General features: G+C 40.8%; 1 protein-coding gene across 5 annotated transcripts in view; it reads right to left on the bottom strand.

Annotated features, from left to right (window-relative positions):
• Positions 1-15,155, bottom strand: part of ITGB3BP (integrin subunit beta 3 binding protein) — a 47,184-nt gene that overhangs the window by 19,419 nt on the left and 12,610 nt on the right. For 2 of the 5 annotated variants that reach the window (XM_051624519.1, XM_051624514.1), the window contains exons 5-8: positions 12,671-12,749; positions 11,468-11,561; positions 9,820-9,879; positions 732-3,295 (exon numbers count right to left, since the gene is read on the bottom strand). In XM_051624519.1, coding sequence (XP_051480479.1) covers positions 3,243-3,295; positions 9,820-9,879; positions 11,468-11,561; positions 12,671-12,749 — 286 coding nt within the window. In that variant the 3' untranslated portion in view covers positions 732-3,242. Of the gene's footprint in view, positions 1-731; positions 3,296-9,819; positions 9,880-11,467; positions 11,562-12,669; positions 12,750-14,419; positions 14,644-15,155 lie in introns of those variants that run through there. The other 3 variants (XM_051624516.1, XM_051624518.1, XM_051624517.1) reach the window with 3 other exon arrangements.

The raw sequence follows: 15,155 nt of genomic DNA on the forward strand, positions 1-15,155 counted from the left end.
AAGGTAACCACAGCCAACTTCACACCCATGGCAGCAAAGACAAAATAAAAAAAGCTGTGCTTGAATAGTAAGCGTAACGTTGTCAGGGTGAGTACAAGTTCAGCAGTTTACCTACAATGTAGCAGTTCACTGTAAACCAACAAAACTTAAATATTTTCAAAGTATTTAGAATTTTTCTGAGGGTGTGACTCTAATGGTGGCATGCAAGAGCTCTGCCCACAACATGGCCTTTCTTCCTAGAAGCGTGGGCCAAGTGGCATCGATGTGTATCAGGACATAAATAGAAATCTTTGTTTCCAGAGGCTGTGAAAACTAAAAACCACAGTGTTCCCTCTGAGTACAGCTGGGTTAGAGACCACCACATGTTCAGGCAGCTTGAAGCACATCTACTGCTAGTGAAATAACGTGAAATGGCAAATGGAGGTGGAGGGAAGCAGAATGGATTTGGGTTCTAATTAGCCTGTTGCCTTTGGTTCAGCAGAACAGCATGGTGCCATCCTTCCCCCCCATAGAAAAACATTAGTTTTGAGTGTATCCCTTTTCTTTGTCCTTGAGATGGCCTCCAGGGGTGATAAAGTGAGAGCCATCCGATCCACCTTGGGTGGAACTGGAAATGGTTCTTAACAGCCCCAGCTGTTTCTGAAAGGCAAAAGCCAAGTACACGGAGAGGTCAAAGAAACAGTAAGTGCTCAAATAGCTGAGGCATGTGTGAGGACTGTCAGAGCAGAATCTTAGGGTATAACTCTTTATTTCACAAAAAATGATTACATGGCATATTTCATGGCATTTAATAACTACTGTTAACTCGTTGTCCATCACTGCCTTAACTGTCATTTTCTGCAAAAGTTTTATTTCATTCTTTTAAGACTGCACAGAACAGCTTGATTTACAGTAGCATACAGGTAATTTACAGATGCTTTTCAGATCAATAATTATTTAATTTCCAGCTAGAGAGGTTACAATCAGGTTATATAAACTATTGCTGGTTCAGGCTAACCTGCCATTATCACACAGAACAATCAGCTGGTGAATCTTGGATGTACAACAAAATCAACAGGACAGACAGCTTAGATGAGCAAGGTGGAGAAGGTAAACAGTAGGTAACACAATTCCCTTCTAATAATTACTGATTTATTTTTTTTCCAGCCAGACAACACAGGTATTTAAGTGCAAAAACATTTTTATTAATTAAAAACTCCCAAAGCTTGAGTGCCTACATGTTTACTCACTGAACACTGAACATTGTAGTTCTCAGGATTTTAGTTGTGAAAAATCAGTGTATGTTTGAGTACCAGTACTTGACCATAGTAGAAGGGAGGGACCTCCACTTGTGTGCATTTATGTTGAACTTTCTGAAAAAAAAAAACCCAACCCAAATAATTCTGCATTCTTTCAACATGAGGCTGCATCTCACCAACTTCAGATGCAGGGTATTCACTGGGATGGAGAGGTGGTTTTGGGGGTAATGAAATAGAGAAGAAACTCTCTGCTAACAGCTCTCCCACTGTATCATTAAGCACCAAACCTTAACTAAAATGTTGCCCTAAAAAGCCAATGTCATGAGAACCACGTGTTTTAACATTGCAGGCTTGAATCTGATACCTTGGCAGAGTGTGTCTTTGGTTGACTTTAGAGGAAACATCTTTGTAGATAACAAATATGTCCCTAATTGTGACAGCCACAGAGAGAAACAGGTGTTTGTAAACCACTCAAACATGTTCAGCACTCAGCATAATTCCTTGCACAAGAGCTTCCTTTATCTTTTGAGCCCAATTATAATCAGAAAAAGTCATATGTCTTTAGGCAGCTTGTTACAAAACTAGATGCATTAATTGGAATCATGTTTTGCTGGCTCTGGGGGGGAGGGATGAAGAATTCATTGAAGGCCCTGGCAGGAAGCAGCCATTTCCCAGTAGGGGCCTGGGATCCCTAATTCATCTAGCCTGGTTTCTCCTCACCCAGTTCTTGGAGGGAGGGTTCTAGTTTAGTTTTTTAAAAGCAGTATTATAGATTGGCAGTAAGAACACTCAGGCACTACAGTTTCCTTCCCATGCAGCAACAAACCTAAATCAGCATTTTGTACACACGCTTGCACAAAGCACCCAGGATGTATTATTTACATTGAGATTATCTGGTTGTGCACATTGTTAAGTTTAAATAGATGCCAGAAATTTTATCTAGATGTGCACCTGCCTAGTGCAATGAGCAGTCCTGAACTGGTATTTGCTGGGGAGATAGGTTTACAGGCACTTCTTCTCTCCTTTTAAGTACAGCCCAGCAGATGTAGAACTCTGGGTTGATGTGGAATGCATTTTTCACGTAATGCCTGTGTGGAGTTAAGGAATGACTAAAATAAATAGCAATTAAGGAACAGCATCATCACTCATGTGACCTGTCCAGAATGATCTCTCTGTCCTATGGTCAGTACTTGCTGCATAAAAAAATACAGGCAGACAAGACATTCTTGGGCAATGCAGAGCAACAGATGGTCTTCCCTTGAACTGCAGTAACATTTTAAGGTTCAAGGAAATGCTGTAGCTTTTATCTGTAGAAAAAGTTGAGAAGTATTTACTAAAAGGTCATTTAGCTATCACAACCAAATTGTTAATAAGAAAGCAAAGGGCTTTACAGTGTTAGTCACACTTGGGAAGGGATTAGAGAGAACCAGAGAAAATGAATGTGTCTTTTTTTGGATGTAAGGTGCAAACCAAATATTCACTGACTAGATGATACTGTCCAGGAGTGGAAACATGAAGCCCTGTAGCTGTGGTCGGTATGAGTTTAGCTGAGGCTAGCAAGCCTGTGTAAGACCTCAGCTGGTTATTGTACCATAGAATGGTGACTCCCTTTGTCCTGTAGGACTCAGAAATTGTGCTGAGTGGAGAAAATGAGCTGCTGAACAGGAGGATGCTCTGCTCTGCTGCACTGGTTTCCATCCCTCAAGTACTCTGCAGTTGGTGTGGCAGGCAGCAGGAGGCAGCCTCCTGGGGCAATTCCTAGGCATCAGTTGTGGCATTTAAGAAGGTAAAATCTGAAGTACACTTGTTTTCTTGCTTTCCTTACACGTGTTACAGCTGAGTTGCCATTCTTGAAAAAACAGCCAGTTAGGAACTGACAGTGTTGATGAGGAGAAAAGCTGTGGGATGTGTTAGAGTGGGGCAGAGTCTCTGGAGATTCAAGGTGTCCCTTTCCTTACCAGAGCAGTGCCAGGAAAGGCCCCGTGCAGAGAGCAGCTCCAGAGCTCAGCCAAGGAGAGACCTGAGGGAGGCAGCACTGCTGTGGGTCTGAACTTGCCCTGGGGAGGAGGAAAGGCAGTTTGGATAAACAGAACAACGGTGTCACTGCAGGATTGGTGGCAACCCCCCCACAAATATGAGTGAAATAAGTCACTGCAGCACTCACAGGGCCCTGTTACTTCATACAGGTACTGTATCTGAACAGTAATTGAGGAGATTGTCTTAATGACTTGTGAGTGTAAGCACATATGCTACATCCTTACCAATGATGACAAAGCAGAACAGAATGTGTTTGTTACAAGTGTTAGAAGCTGGTTCCTTCTTTTTTACTATTATTAAAAAAATAATAATAGGTAAAAATCTGTAAGGATCAGCAGATTCAGCAGAATCCAATCAAGGATTGCATGAGAGGAACAACCATCCCCTGAATCCTCCCAGGAGATGGCAAAAGGGAGGCAACCACACTGGAGCCCCTTTCTCAAGGAGGGCAGGGCCAGGCTGAAGGGCTGAGCAGATGGCTGGAAGCAGAGGAAAAGTGTGCAGGGGCAGAAAGGAACTCAGGGAATGAGAACATACAGGGAAACGGCCTGGAAGCAGGTGCATCTGAGTGCCAAGATTGCCTTTCTGCAGCAGGTGATCAGCTCTGGGCTGCTGATGGTTCATACTGCATTTTGATTCCACCACCACAGAAGGGTGAAGAAAGAATTCAGAATCATTTGCTTTATTTGAAACATACTGAACACAACACAGAGATATTCACAGCAGCCAAAAAGACTGTCACACTGTGAGGAAAAGGGCTGCATAGAAACAGAGATGCAGAGAGGCAGCAAAGCCACCAAAGTCATGGGTGGTGGTGGGGAAGAGTCTCCTCAGTTCTCCTTGTCTGGCACGCTGTGATTTCCTGGCTGTCACAGGAGGGACCTGGGATCTGACATGAGGTGCCAGTGACCCTGCCTGGAGCTGGCCACACCTAATAAACACCTTTTGTTTACACAAGTTCTCATAAAAAATCCAAACCGTTAACTATTGCTTGAAATAGCAAACTGTCCAGTCTCGTATGACAGGTTTAAGTTCAAGTTGGTTTATTTGTACCAACTGCAATTCCCTAACTCAGTCTGTCTGAGCCCTCTCATCCCTACCTGCAGGACAAGGCAGCACTTACAAACACCAAAGCAGCAGGGCCAGGATCTGAAATTCCCTCTCAGAAGCTGCCTTCAAAAATGTTAGCTACCCAGATCCATATAAAACATCACTTACTCAGCTTTCTTTCCAAATATATACCATGAGAGCAGCTTTTGACAAAAGCCTTATTTTATACAGATGGCATGAAGGTTTAGATATTCAAGTAATCAAATAATATGCTCATAGGCTTACAATGCTTGTTGTAGCAGTTTAAGCTGTTTTGGTTTTTTTTGGTGTGGGTTTTTTTTTGTGATTTTTTTGATATATATATATATTTATTTAGCTAGTGAAAATAATGAGTTATTCTTAAAAAGCCCAACAAAACAGTTTCTGGAGGGTCACCAGAAACCTGCCCCCTGTGCAGGTGGGGTGGCAGAAGCCTCACTGCCCTTTGTCATGGTGTCCCCCATCCCTGGCCTGCAAAAGCATTAAAAGGGCAGTATCTTCCCAAGTTTCTTTTCCCCTCCCACTGCCACTGCCATTCTTTCCCAAGTTTGACTGCTCTAAAACATTTACAGATCTAAAAAGCAGAGAGAAAAAAAATGTTCACCTGTCAGGTGATATAAAACCAATCTTCTACTAAATGTGCCAGAATAATTTTTCTCCACCTCAACCACAGTTAAAACCTTCAGTCTATTCATTACTGTCTTTTTATAGTATTTTTATTTAATAAAACCTATTAAGACTACCATACAAATCTCTTTACTTATGCTTTTATCTTTTAACTGATCAATTTTTATATTGCTGACATCCCTTCTTCACCATTTGCTCATTTAAAAATTCATAGTATATGAGCTATGTCTCTGGAGAAAACGTCTATAAAATTTGTTGCAGCTGGCAAATGTGTATGAGTCAGTGATAGCACATGACTAAATGCTTCACAGAAAATAAAATTTGTTTCTGTAGTAAGCAGAACTGTTTAAATGTTATTTATTTTTATGTTTCAAAGAAAATATATTGTGAAGTGCTGCATTGATTTAATACACAACAATGTCTGTGTACACGCTGTACAAGGAAAATTTATGAAACCTTTGCACAACTCCTTTAATTGAATTTTCCAAATCTCTCACCACACACAAATAATCAATATCTTCTGCAGAGAAAACCAGTCAGAATTATTACAGTCTTTCTTTTCAATTTTGTTGTCATCAGCACATACAGAGCACCTGGATATTTGTAATGTCTGGATAGCAAGTTATTTACACCTCTTAAACATATAATTGCTACTAAGTGAGTCCAAACTAATGTTTCTTTTCTTTTTTATTTAAAATAATTATATTCATGGGAGAAAGCAGTATTTATCCTCATGTAGTTGCCACATGTAGCTGTTGCAAGAACTACAATTCTTTTTAATTTTTCATTAAGCTTAATACTCTAAAGTCTAGATTCACTAGAATTAAAAATTAATAGCTATTGCATCTGTAAAAAGGTAAATAGAAAAATAGAGTATAAACACAAGTGTGAAATTCATGAATAAATGTGGCTGACACCTAACTATAAAGTGCAGGTTGACAGTTCTGTATGTATATACATCTGAGGCCTATAGTCATACGTCCCACGTGCATTTCTAGATCTGCCACAGAAGTTAATAGCTTAATATTTCATCTACATAGCAGAGGGTGTTAAATCACTGGAGAGGTTTGTAATTTGCCCTCTTCCTTCTATCCAAAAAGCTTACCAAGCTGGTGACTTCAGAGCCAGGCACTTCTCCAGTCTCAGGGTGTGTTTCAGAACACACACCCTGGAGGTGCAGGTACCACCCAGCAGACCCACGCTGCACTTGGGGGTCACACACCAACCTGGCCACCAGCTCCTCTGCCTTCCCCTTGGCAAGATTATTCACTCGTCCTCAGAAAATCACTGACATTGCAGATTTTGGGTAGCAGGCTAAGTAGGTTTTGTCACCCCTTGCAGACTGTGAAGGACGTTGCATGGCTACGAACTATACAAAGACCCGCTGGCACAGGGTGAGAGGAGACTGTGGTCACATTTAGCCTGACCAACATCCACACCGTGCCAGTGATAACACAGCACACTCCTCCAGGTGCTCCCTAGGGCAATCTCACACTGGTTCTGATTGTAAATGGAGGAGGGCAGAACCATTTCTCTGGGCCTGTGCATGGGGACATTCAAACTGACTTACGAGTAACCAAAAGAGGTGAGTTGCACCAAATCCTGGTGTGCACACACTCAAGCACTGAATGAGTCTTAATTCTGTTTCACTTAGTGCAGTCCCTATAATGACATTTTTTCCCTGCAAGTAAATACAAAGTTGGGCTGAGAAAAAACTCTGATTTTTTTAGGTTAGGGTTTTTACAGTCAGAAAAAATCCAGAGATACATTTCTGAAAATATGCATCTGAAGTCTGATGTATTCCCCTTCTCTCCAGGAGATCCCAAAGGAGGAGGAGAAAGGAGAGGAGGGAGACAGACACCCAAGTATGTGTAAAGGTCAACAAATATGTTCTACTTCATTGGAGAATAAGGTAAAAATAGATTGTAAATCTGATTTACCCTCACAGCAAGCCACAAGCTCTTCAGTTGCTTGTACACAGAGACCCCATATAAAGTCCAAACTCAAACTAACATGAACTGGGATAAACTGTGGGATGTTGTATCCTGAACATTTTATTTGTCTGGAGAAGGAACTCTGCTTCTTGAGGAGGTGTCCATATTTTGCAGTGTTTCTGAAATGGGATTTTATGTTTTGCCATATAGACATGGTCTCCAAAAATTAATTGGCAAGTGGGAACTCGTTATTACTTGATCCTTAATGTCTCCAGCTTTGCTTTCATTAATAATTCCAAATGGCATTAAATGAAAATCCATCTAGCTAATCCTGATCTAGTCTTTTGGAAAGCCACCACTACTATTGCAAAGAGTGCAAACTTCTAGAATCACAGAATGGTGAAGGTTGGAAGGCACCTTAAAGATCCATCAGGTTCCAACCTCCCTGCCATGGGCAGGGACACCTCCCACCAGACCAGGCTGCACAAGCCTCATCCAACCTGGCTTTGAACACTTCCAGGGATGGGGCAGCCACAGCCTCCCTGGGCAACCCATTCCAGCACCTTCCTACCCTCGTGGTGAAGAATTTCTTCCTGATGTCTAACCTAAATCTCCCCTCTTTCAGTTTAAAACCATTCCCTCTTCTCCTCTCACTGCCCTCTTCGATAAAAGCCCCTCCCCAGCTTTCCTGTAGCCCCTTCAGGCACTGAAAGGTGCTTTAAGGTCTCCCAGGAGCCTTATCTTCTCCAGGCTGAACACCCCAATTCTCCCAGCCTGTCTCCAGAGCAGAGCTGCTCTGTCCCTTATACTAAAAACAAAAGGAAAGTTAGGAATGTTCAGCAGGAACCTCAATAGTGGTGAGCATTCTTGCCCTTGGGCTTGGCAGGACCAACACCACTACAGAAAAGAAAGTAATTTTTACTTCATTATAAGATACAGTCTGAAAATAGTTTTTCCTTAACACTTCAAGTATTTGATCTTCTGCAACACTGTCTTGTTTCTTACTTGGATAGCAGACAGAGTCATGGATGTGGTTTATATCAATCAGTGTTTTTGGGAGGCAAAGAGTTAGTATAACTTGTAACAACCACCTTAAGTAGCTTTCCTGTTTAGAATGTTCTCTTCACTCCTTGAAACTCTGAACTTACTACATTTTCCTTTAAAATATGCATATCACAACCTACACATTTATTCTCAGCACACATAAAGCATGTTTTGGGCTGCAACATACCCACTAGATTGCATCTCTTGGCAGCTGCTTTACAGTTTGCTTACATTCTCTTCAAAAACATTTTGTTTACTGCAAATGCTAGTCATGGACAAACAATGATGCTGTTTTTTCTGCTGGTCAGACAAAATGATATACTGAGTTCTACATAATGCTGCCCATTGAGCAAGGAATGTTTTGTATTGAGATGTTTTAAGTAGAGGTTGTTTATGTAAAGTAAATAAATTTCATGCCTCACCATGTGATGATAATGTGACATTCCATCTGTATCAAGCCACAGAACAGTCATAAGTTTTGAGTCTTGAGCAAAACTAATTAAAAATAATTGGGAAAAACCACATCCAAAACTAAAAAGCAAAGGCAAACATCTCCAAATGCTTTCCTTTTATCACATAGTTCTTTGCCTCTCCTATTACTATATTTTCAAGACTTATATTTTCAATTTAGTCTTTATTGAAGCAAAACTGACACTCAAACTTCATCAAAATTGGGCAACTTAAACTCACAATTCTATTTCCCAACCTACTTTGGCAAAATATTTCCTTTCTCCTCTAACAAGACTGGATAAGGGTTTAACATTAGGGGCTAGTTTCCAGAGCAAAGATGGAACTAAATGTACATCCTGGTGACCATTAAAAAGCAGTGCACAAAGGGAGCAATGAGTGTTTAAGTCTGCAATGGCCCATAGCCTTCCCCATTACAGTGCTGGAGAGGGGCTGTGATCACTGGAACAGCAGGACACAGGGAGCTGTAAATCAGAAATAGCAGATGGCACAAACGAGCCAAATCTTAAAAAGTGATGTCACTCCTTTTCATTTTGCAGTAATCTGCTGGAGCTGAGGTAACTTCAGTCTGATCAGTGCTCTTTCCGTTAAGAGAATTCCCTACAGCAGGGGGTTGTTGGTGGTAGGAAGCAGTCCTGCTGGCTGGGAGGGCTGGCAGGCACAGCAGCAGAGGTGCCATCACCAATTTTTATTCTCTTTTGCTCTATTGTAAGATAGAATGTGTGAAGGCAACAGAAATCCCAGCATATCTGTGGTGAATGTTTGTTGATTTTACTGGGTATGAGAGAAAAAAAAACCCGAGCCCTGTCTGTATCCCCCTGCCACCTTCCCAGCTAGACAAGGCAGTGATGTGGCCCCATGGGCTACACTCCATGAAATCCCACCAACTTCAAATACTCCCACAGCACTAGGTATGAAGAAACCCAACAGTCAGGATTTCACAGTCCCCTGGAGTGTGCTCAATACCTCACAACACATAGAAGGTGAAAAAGGTTTTGCTGCAAAGACTTTGTGCTACTCTGATGACACACAGACAGTGCAGGGGGAGGGAGGAGAGTGAGGAAGAAGGAGGGTAGCCAGGATACATAAAAACTGTGTAAACTTTCTAGGACCTGACTGCACCTATTTCTAGACCATGCCTGCAGTGCAAGAGCATTAATGATTTTTTCCCCTTTCACACTTTGATGGATAACTACCCAATATGACGAAAATAGCAGAAAAGATGAAATGTACATGTGAGTGAAGGTAAAAGTTTTCAACAGAAACATAGCTGATGGTCATGGTTTTCACATACTTCTTTCAAGGGGAAGTAATTAAGAAGGAATAAACTAAAAGGAATTATCAAAACATCTGTCACACAGCAGTTCTAAAAAGTTTCTTACCTTGGGCAGGAAGTTTTCCATGTTTTCTTTTCAACAGCTGCAGTTCTTCTGCTTGCCTCACTAGTCAAATAAAGAAACACTAATTCAATAAATGTTGCCCTAGAGGTTTCAAAGAAAATAATTCCTTCTTTTTCACTTTCAAAGCATCTAAGTTTTACTTCAAGTGATGACAACCCCTCCAGCTATGTATTGTGCTCAAAAAACCTGACAAAACATTTTCAAAATGAAAGGAATTTTGAGAAGGCTCATGCCACCTCTTGTTCCCAGTTTTGGATCTCTGCTGGGACATTTGCACCTAATGCATTAGAAGAGTCACTTCTGGTAGGAAAAATTCTCTAGCACCTGTGGCTTTGCTGTCCACCTGTTTCCAACGGTGAACAAAGCAGCAGTCCCATGCACCTGAGGTTTTGCTCTCCTACAGCTAGTTCCAGTGTTGTTACACTGCAGAAAACAGACACCAGACAGGTTGTGGAATAATGTATGCTGGCTAAACATCATGTTTGCTGCAGGTTAAGAAATGGTTTTGTCTTTGTGTGTTTATGCAGAGACTGGACACAGGGAACATGTGTATGCAAAGATCAGTCATGTTCCCTGGTCAGCTGGGAGCTAGATCATCGGAGGTTGGTATGAAAAGCCTGCAAGAGCAAGGAGATATTTGTGAACCCTCGAGGAGGAGCAGTGGCAGGGAAGTGCAGTCTTAGACACAGGCCTGTACCACAAACCTGCTGTGTGGGTACAGGTAACAGGTTGTTGCTACTGTGAAAACAAATGAACCAACTGTTCTGAAGCATAAAGACTGGGGGCCCTTTGGTGCCTACAGCTACTCTTTAAGGAATGCCCCGGTAAAGGGGGATCTTTAGTGCCTCTCCCTCAAAGCTAATAAGGTTTTGGTTTGCTTTGTTTTCCTGCTGTTATCCATATAACCACAAGTTTCTTGCATTGGAATATCTCCCCATCACACACTCCCCTTCTAGTTGCAGAGGCAGCTGGGAGGAGAAGTACAACTGGACTTTTTGCTGCTGTGAGTTCAAATGTCCCACGAACCTCTGCTTTGGAGCAAGGATAAAGTTTCCTAAAAACGGGCAGGTATAAATTAAAACCTTTGGCTTTCTGGGTTCCTTTGTAAAAGTAGTACAGATGTGCCAGATGTCAAGTGCCCTTATCCCAACACAATAAGCATCTGGTATGTCCATAATTTAAAGACACATGAATAGCAATTTTTAAAGCCTGGAAACCTACATTCAGCCTAATCCTCCTAACAGGCAAACAAACAAAACAACTTCCTCGCAAAAGGAGAAAAAAGGCCATGCAATCAAAGTGCAAACGTTTAGCCTAATCCCTAGCTAACTACCCACTAAGTATCTAACTATTCACATAAGAAAAGGTGTTGCTCTTGCAAGTTTGTCCTCCCGCTCCGTGGCTGTGAGTTAGAAGAGCGGCCCGTTGGTCTTTGCCTTTCTTTTATGTCCGCGGTTGGATGCACAAGGACTTTTAAGGCACATTTTGTCCTGACCGAAAGCACTCGCACATCAGAGTCCCGGGGTAACACTCCGCTGTAACAGAGCGGGGTGTGACTCTAGGAAAAGTCTGGGGTGATCATGGTTAAATGGTTATAAAGGGGATAAACAGTACTGAAAATCCTCCTTACTTAGCTCTTGGGTTTTCTGCACTTCAGCGCTCAAGTCGCAAGACAAGTCTGAGACACCAGGAGCGTTTCCAAGCTCACCACTGCCCTCTAAAGCCTGGAAAAAAAACCAAAGCAAACCAGAATTAAAGACACTGTTCGATCTCGTTCCCAAACTACTCACTTACAACTGATTTAAACCATCTGAAAGATAGAACTTTTTGGAAATGTTTTCATCAGCTCTCAACGATGCAAGAGGCTCCACCTCACAGAAAGTCAACGGGACTAAAAAGTCTAAGGATGTAAGAACATATGCTGCTCTTGAAAATGGCATTCAGGTGCCTCTGAATGTGCTACTTAAACTTCTCCCGTTATTTGCGCTCCATTCGTAAGTCTTCAGCTGTTTAAACAGATTAGCACTTGATCCCCAGAAAAGCAATCTTGGCACATGCACAAGCCTGCTGTAATATGTGAGTAAAATGGAAATCTACAGGCATTTCAGATTCTGTGGAACACACTCAGCATTTCTTAGGAGGGCTAAAAGCATGCACTGTCCACCTCAGGAGAAATCTGCAGGATTTTTCAATAGAGTTTTCTAAATAAACATTTCAATTAAAATATTTTAATTTAGTATCAGTCTCCACATTGTCAGACCACATATGCAAGTACAAGAAATCGATACAATGCTTTGAGTACACTGAATTATTTGTCAGATATTGATATTCAACAACCAGCTTTGTGCTAAATTTATTCAGGAAACCCAAATCTGAATAAAAGGGAAAAGTGATTTGCATTTTAGCATGTATTAAATAGACTATGCAGTGATGATACATTGGTGGTAAATTAAACAGTACAATCACTTCAACAGAAAGGGATATTTAATCTTCAAGGACATAAAAATCAATGCTATAATAATTCATACTACAGGTTATAAATAATAGTTGATAACTACTTCATATGCTTTTATTCATGTACAGAATGAGGAGTGACACAAATTAAAAATTATGTACTTGGAAAAGCAACTCCTCTAGTTAAAAAAAAAAAAAATCCACTAAGTTCTGGGTTGTTTTTATTTTTTTCATTTTCTGGACTGCCAAGTCAAACCTGCCTGGATTCAAGTATTTTATTTGCTTCCCCATTCCTTAAATAATGCATGCAAGATTTTAAATTTTATTTCATATCCTGTATTGAAAGTAGATTTAAAAAATAAATCAGTGTAAACTAGACCTGTAGGCTTGTTAGCTTTGCTCTTATATTCAGAAACGTAGCCAAGGAACTTTTCACTTTGGACTGCAATTCCATGAACCTGCATAAAAAAATGAAAATAAAGCAATTTTAATTAGCCATGTCAGGGCTTGCTGAAAAATCAGTGTTCACAATGTTTCCCAGAGTTTCTTCACATTGTAATCAGGATGGATCTAGATAAGCTGTGAACAGATGGGCTGTGCAACCCGACTGTGTCATGTAACACCAAATATAACTTGCCTGTGGTTAAGATCTATACGGGAACTGCCAAAAATATTTATATTCTAATTTTAAGGATAGGAACTCATGTTCAGCAATATTAGAGGATTTTCTTATGATCACTCTGGAAGGCAATGGTAAAAACAGGAATTTAACTCATTTGTTCCTAAGGGCAGGAATTTAATCAAGAGGACAAGCTCCCCAAATCCATGGATTGCAAGACTGTCCAACGCTGCTTGTGGCCACAGGAAACATGAGAAGGTAAAACTGAGCCCCACAGGGACAACATCACATCATGGTATTTGTTCAGCTTTCTCTATTAGCTCCCCTTTTAAGCCACAAATATATTTTACTACCAGTGTAAAGACAGTCAGCCTTCAAGGTCTGATGGGTTTTGCAATAAAAATTAAAATAATATACAATCAGCTTAGATCTAAAAGGTAGACTTTGGTGCATGATTAAGGGTTTGGACTGAATAGGTATTGAAAAAAAAATCCTGCAGTAAATGTTCAGGCTATTTTCTCTTTGACCCATTTAATCATGTGAATCAAATGGAGACAACAGGGAAATAATCTATTTTGCTTCTTCCCTCAGGGGGGAGAAACACCCTTCTAAGAAACCCCAAATGTAGAAACAGAACCACAGTGGGAGAAAAATTTCTCCCTGTTGTATTTCAACATGGGAACAGAAGGCTTTGTAGCAAAGAAAATTTTAATGTCAGGGGATTGCACAATGTATTTTCCACCTGTAAAAATGAAGTATATGGAAGTTTACATAAATATTACTGTGTAGGTGTTAGTTTATCAATGTGTTTTACTGGCATGTCACTAACTGCTAGTCTTCAGCAAATCTGGCAGTTAAAAAAACAAACCATACTGAATTATTGTATACAAATATTTCCATGTCAGTGAAGACTATGACTGTTCACATTCTGCAATTCAAGGTTACTACCACTAAGAAACTAGCTTACATGTGTTGACCAAGGGATTTACTGAACCACAAAAAAAGCCCCAATTAATCAGTTTTCACTGGTATAATTTTATTTTCCCCTATCTAACATGCCATCCAAGCAATTCTGCTATCTGCCAAGCTCCATCACTTAGAAGACACTGTCCTACAACATAGAAGTTTCAAGCTAAGGGTTTGGGAAAAGCCTCCATTGCAAGAAAAAAACCAACCCAACAAACACACTGTGAGTTCAAGCGCAATAATCAAAAGGAAGAGGTACTACTTCAGACATAAGATACATAATATTTAGTTGACTAAATGTGACAAATATTATTTGTTGGTAAAAAAGAAATACATGGGATAGTATATCTAACCCCAAGGGAATTTTCACCTGGGACACTGGGTCCAGCTGTGATACAAATATTTAATACAGACACAACAGAATAGAGAAGCAGAATAATAGAATCAGTGTGTACTTGAGCATATGATGAAAGAAACCCACTCAAGTACAACCCCCCAACTCTTTAATGTTGGTTAACTTGCCTGTAGGAATATTGCACTCACATGGTGATGCTTCTTCCAGGGACACAAGATGCAGCAAGAGCAAGAACTGACAGTATAACTTCTTGTCAGGAGCAGGAACACAAGAGAAGGGCAAAGAAGCTGCCCAGCAAGGAGTGTGAAGGCAATGGAGGTTTGCATTACACTGGGAGGTGAGGTGAGCTCTGAGTGACAAACTGGGGTAATGAGAGAAGCACTTCAGATTGTGGAGAGAAAGTGTGCTGGACCTACAGACAGGAGAACTGACATCAGGAATTGGATGCACAGGCTGCTGGGCCTGAATGGAATACAGGACAGTCACATTACATAGAATGATTAAATATATGTATGTGTAATGCTGTAGAGGAGAGTAGAGGACAGGTGGTACAGCCAGGCTGATGCTGAGCTGTGAATTAGACTTTCTTGGACAGGTGAAAAAGTCAAGAATTTTAGAAGATTTTGCAAAGCAAACATGAAGTTTCACCATGTCCTGGCTAGTTTTTAATCAAAAAGTGTCTCTGCATTACTGGTTCTATATCTGTGGCAGCTAATGCCTCCAAAAATAAGAGAAAGGAATGTACACTTTCAGAAGGGTCTAAGAAGGCAGAATAGTTTAATTTGCTAGTTTAATTATAATACCTCATGGTGTAGAACTATGAACATGACTCCTGTAATTGGCAGTGTTATATGTCCCACACTACCAGTGAAAGGCAGAACTGGCTGGACAGTTGTACTGCAAACCCTGCATAAATCTGTACCC

This window comes from Apus apus, chromosome 7, assembly GCF_020740795.1.
Source record: "Apus apus isolate bApuApu2 chromosome 7, bApuApu2.pri.cur, whole genome shotgun sequence".
Taxonomy (NCBI): domain Eukaryota; kingdom Metazoa; phylum Chordata; class Aves; order Apodiformes; family Apodidae; genus Apus; species Apus apus.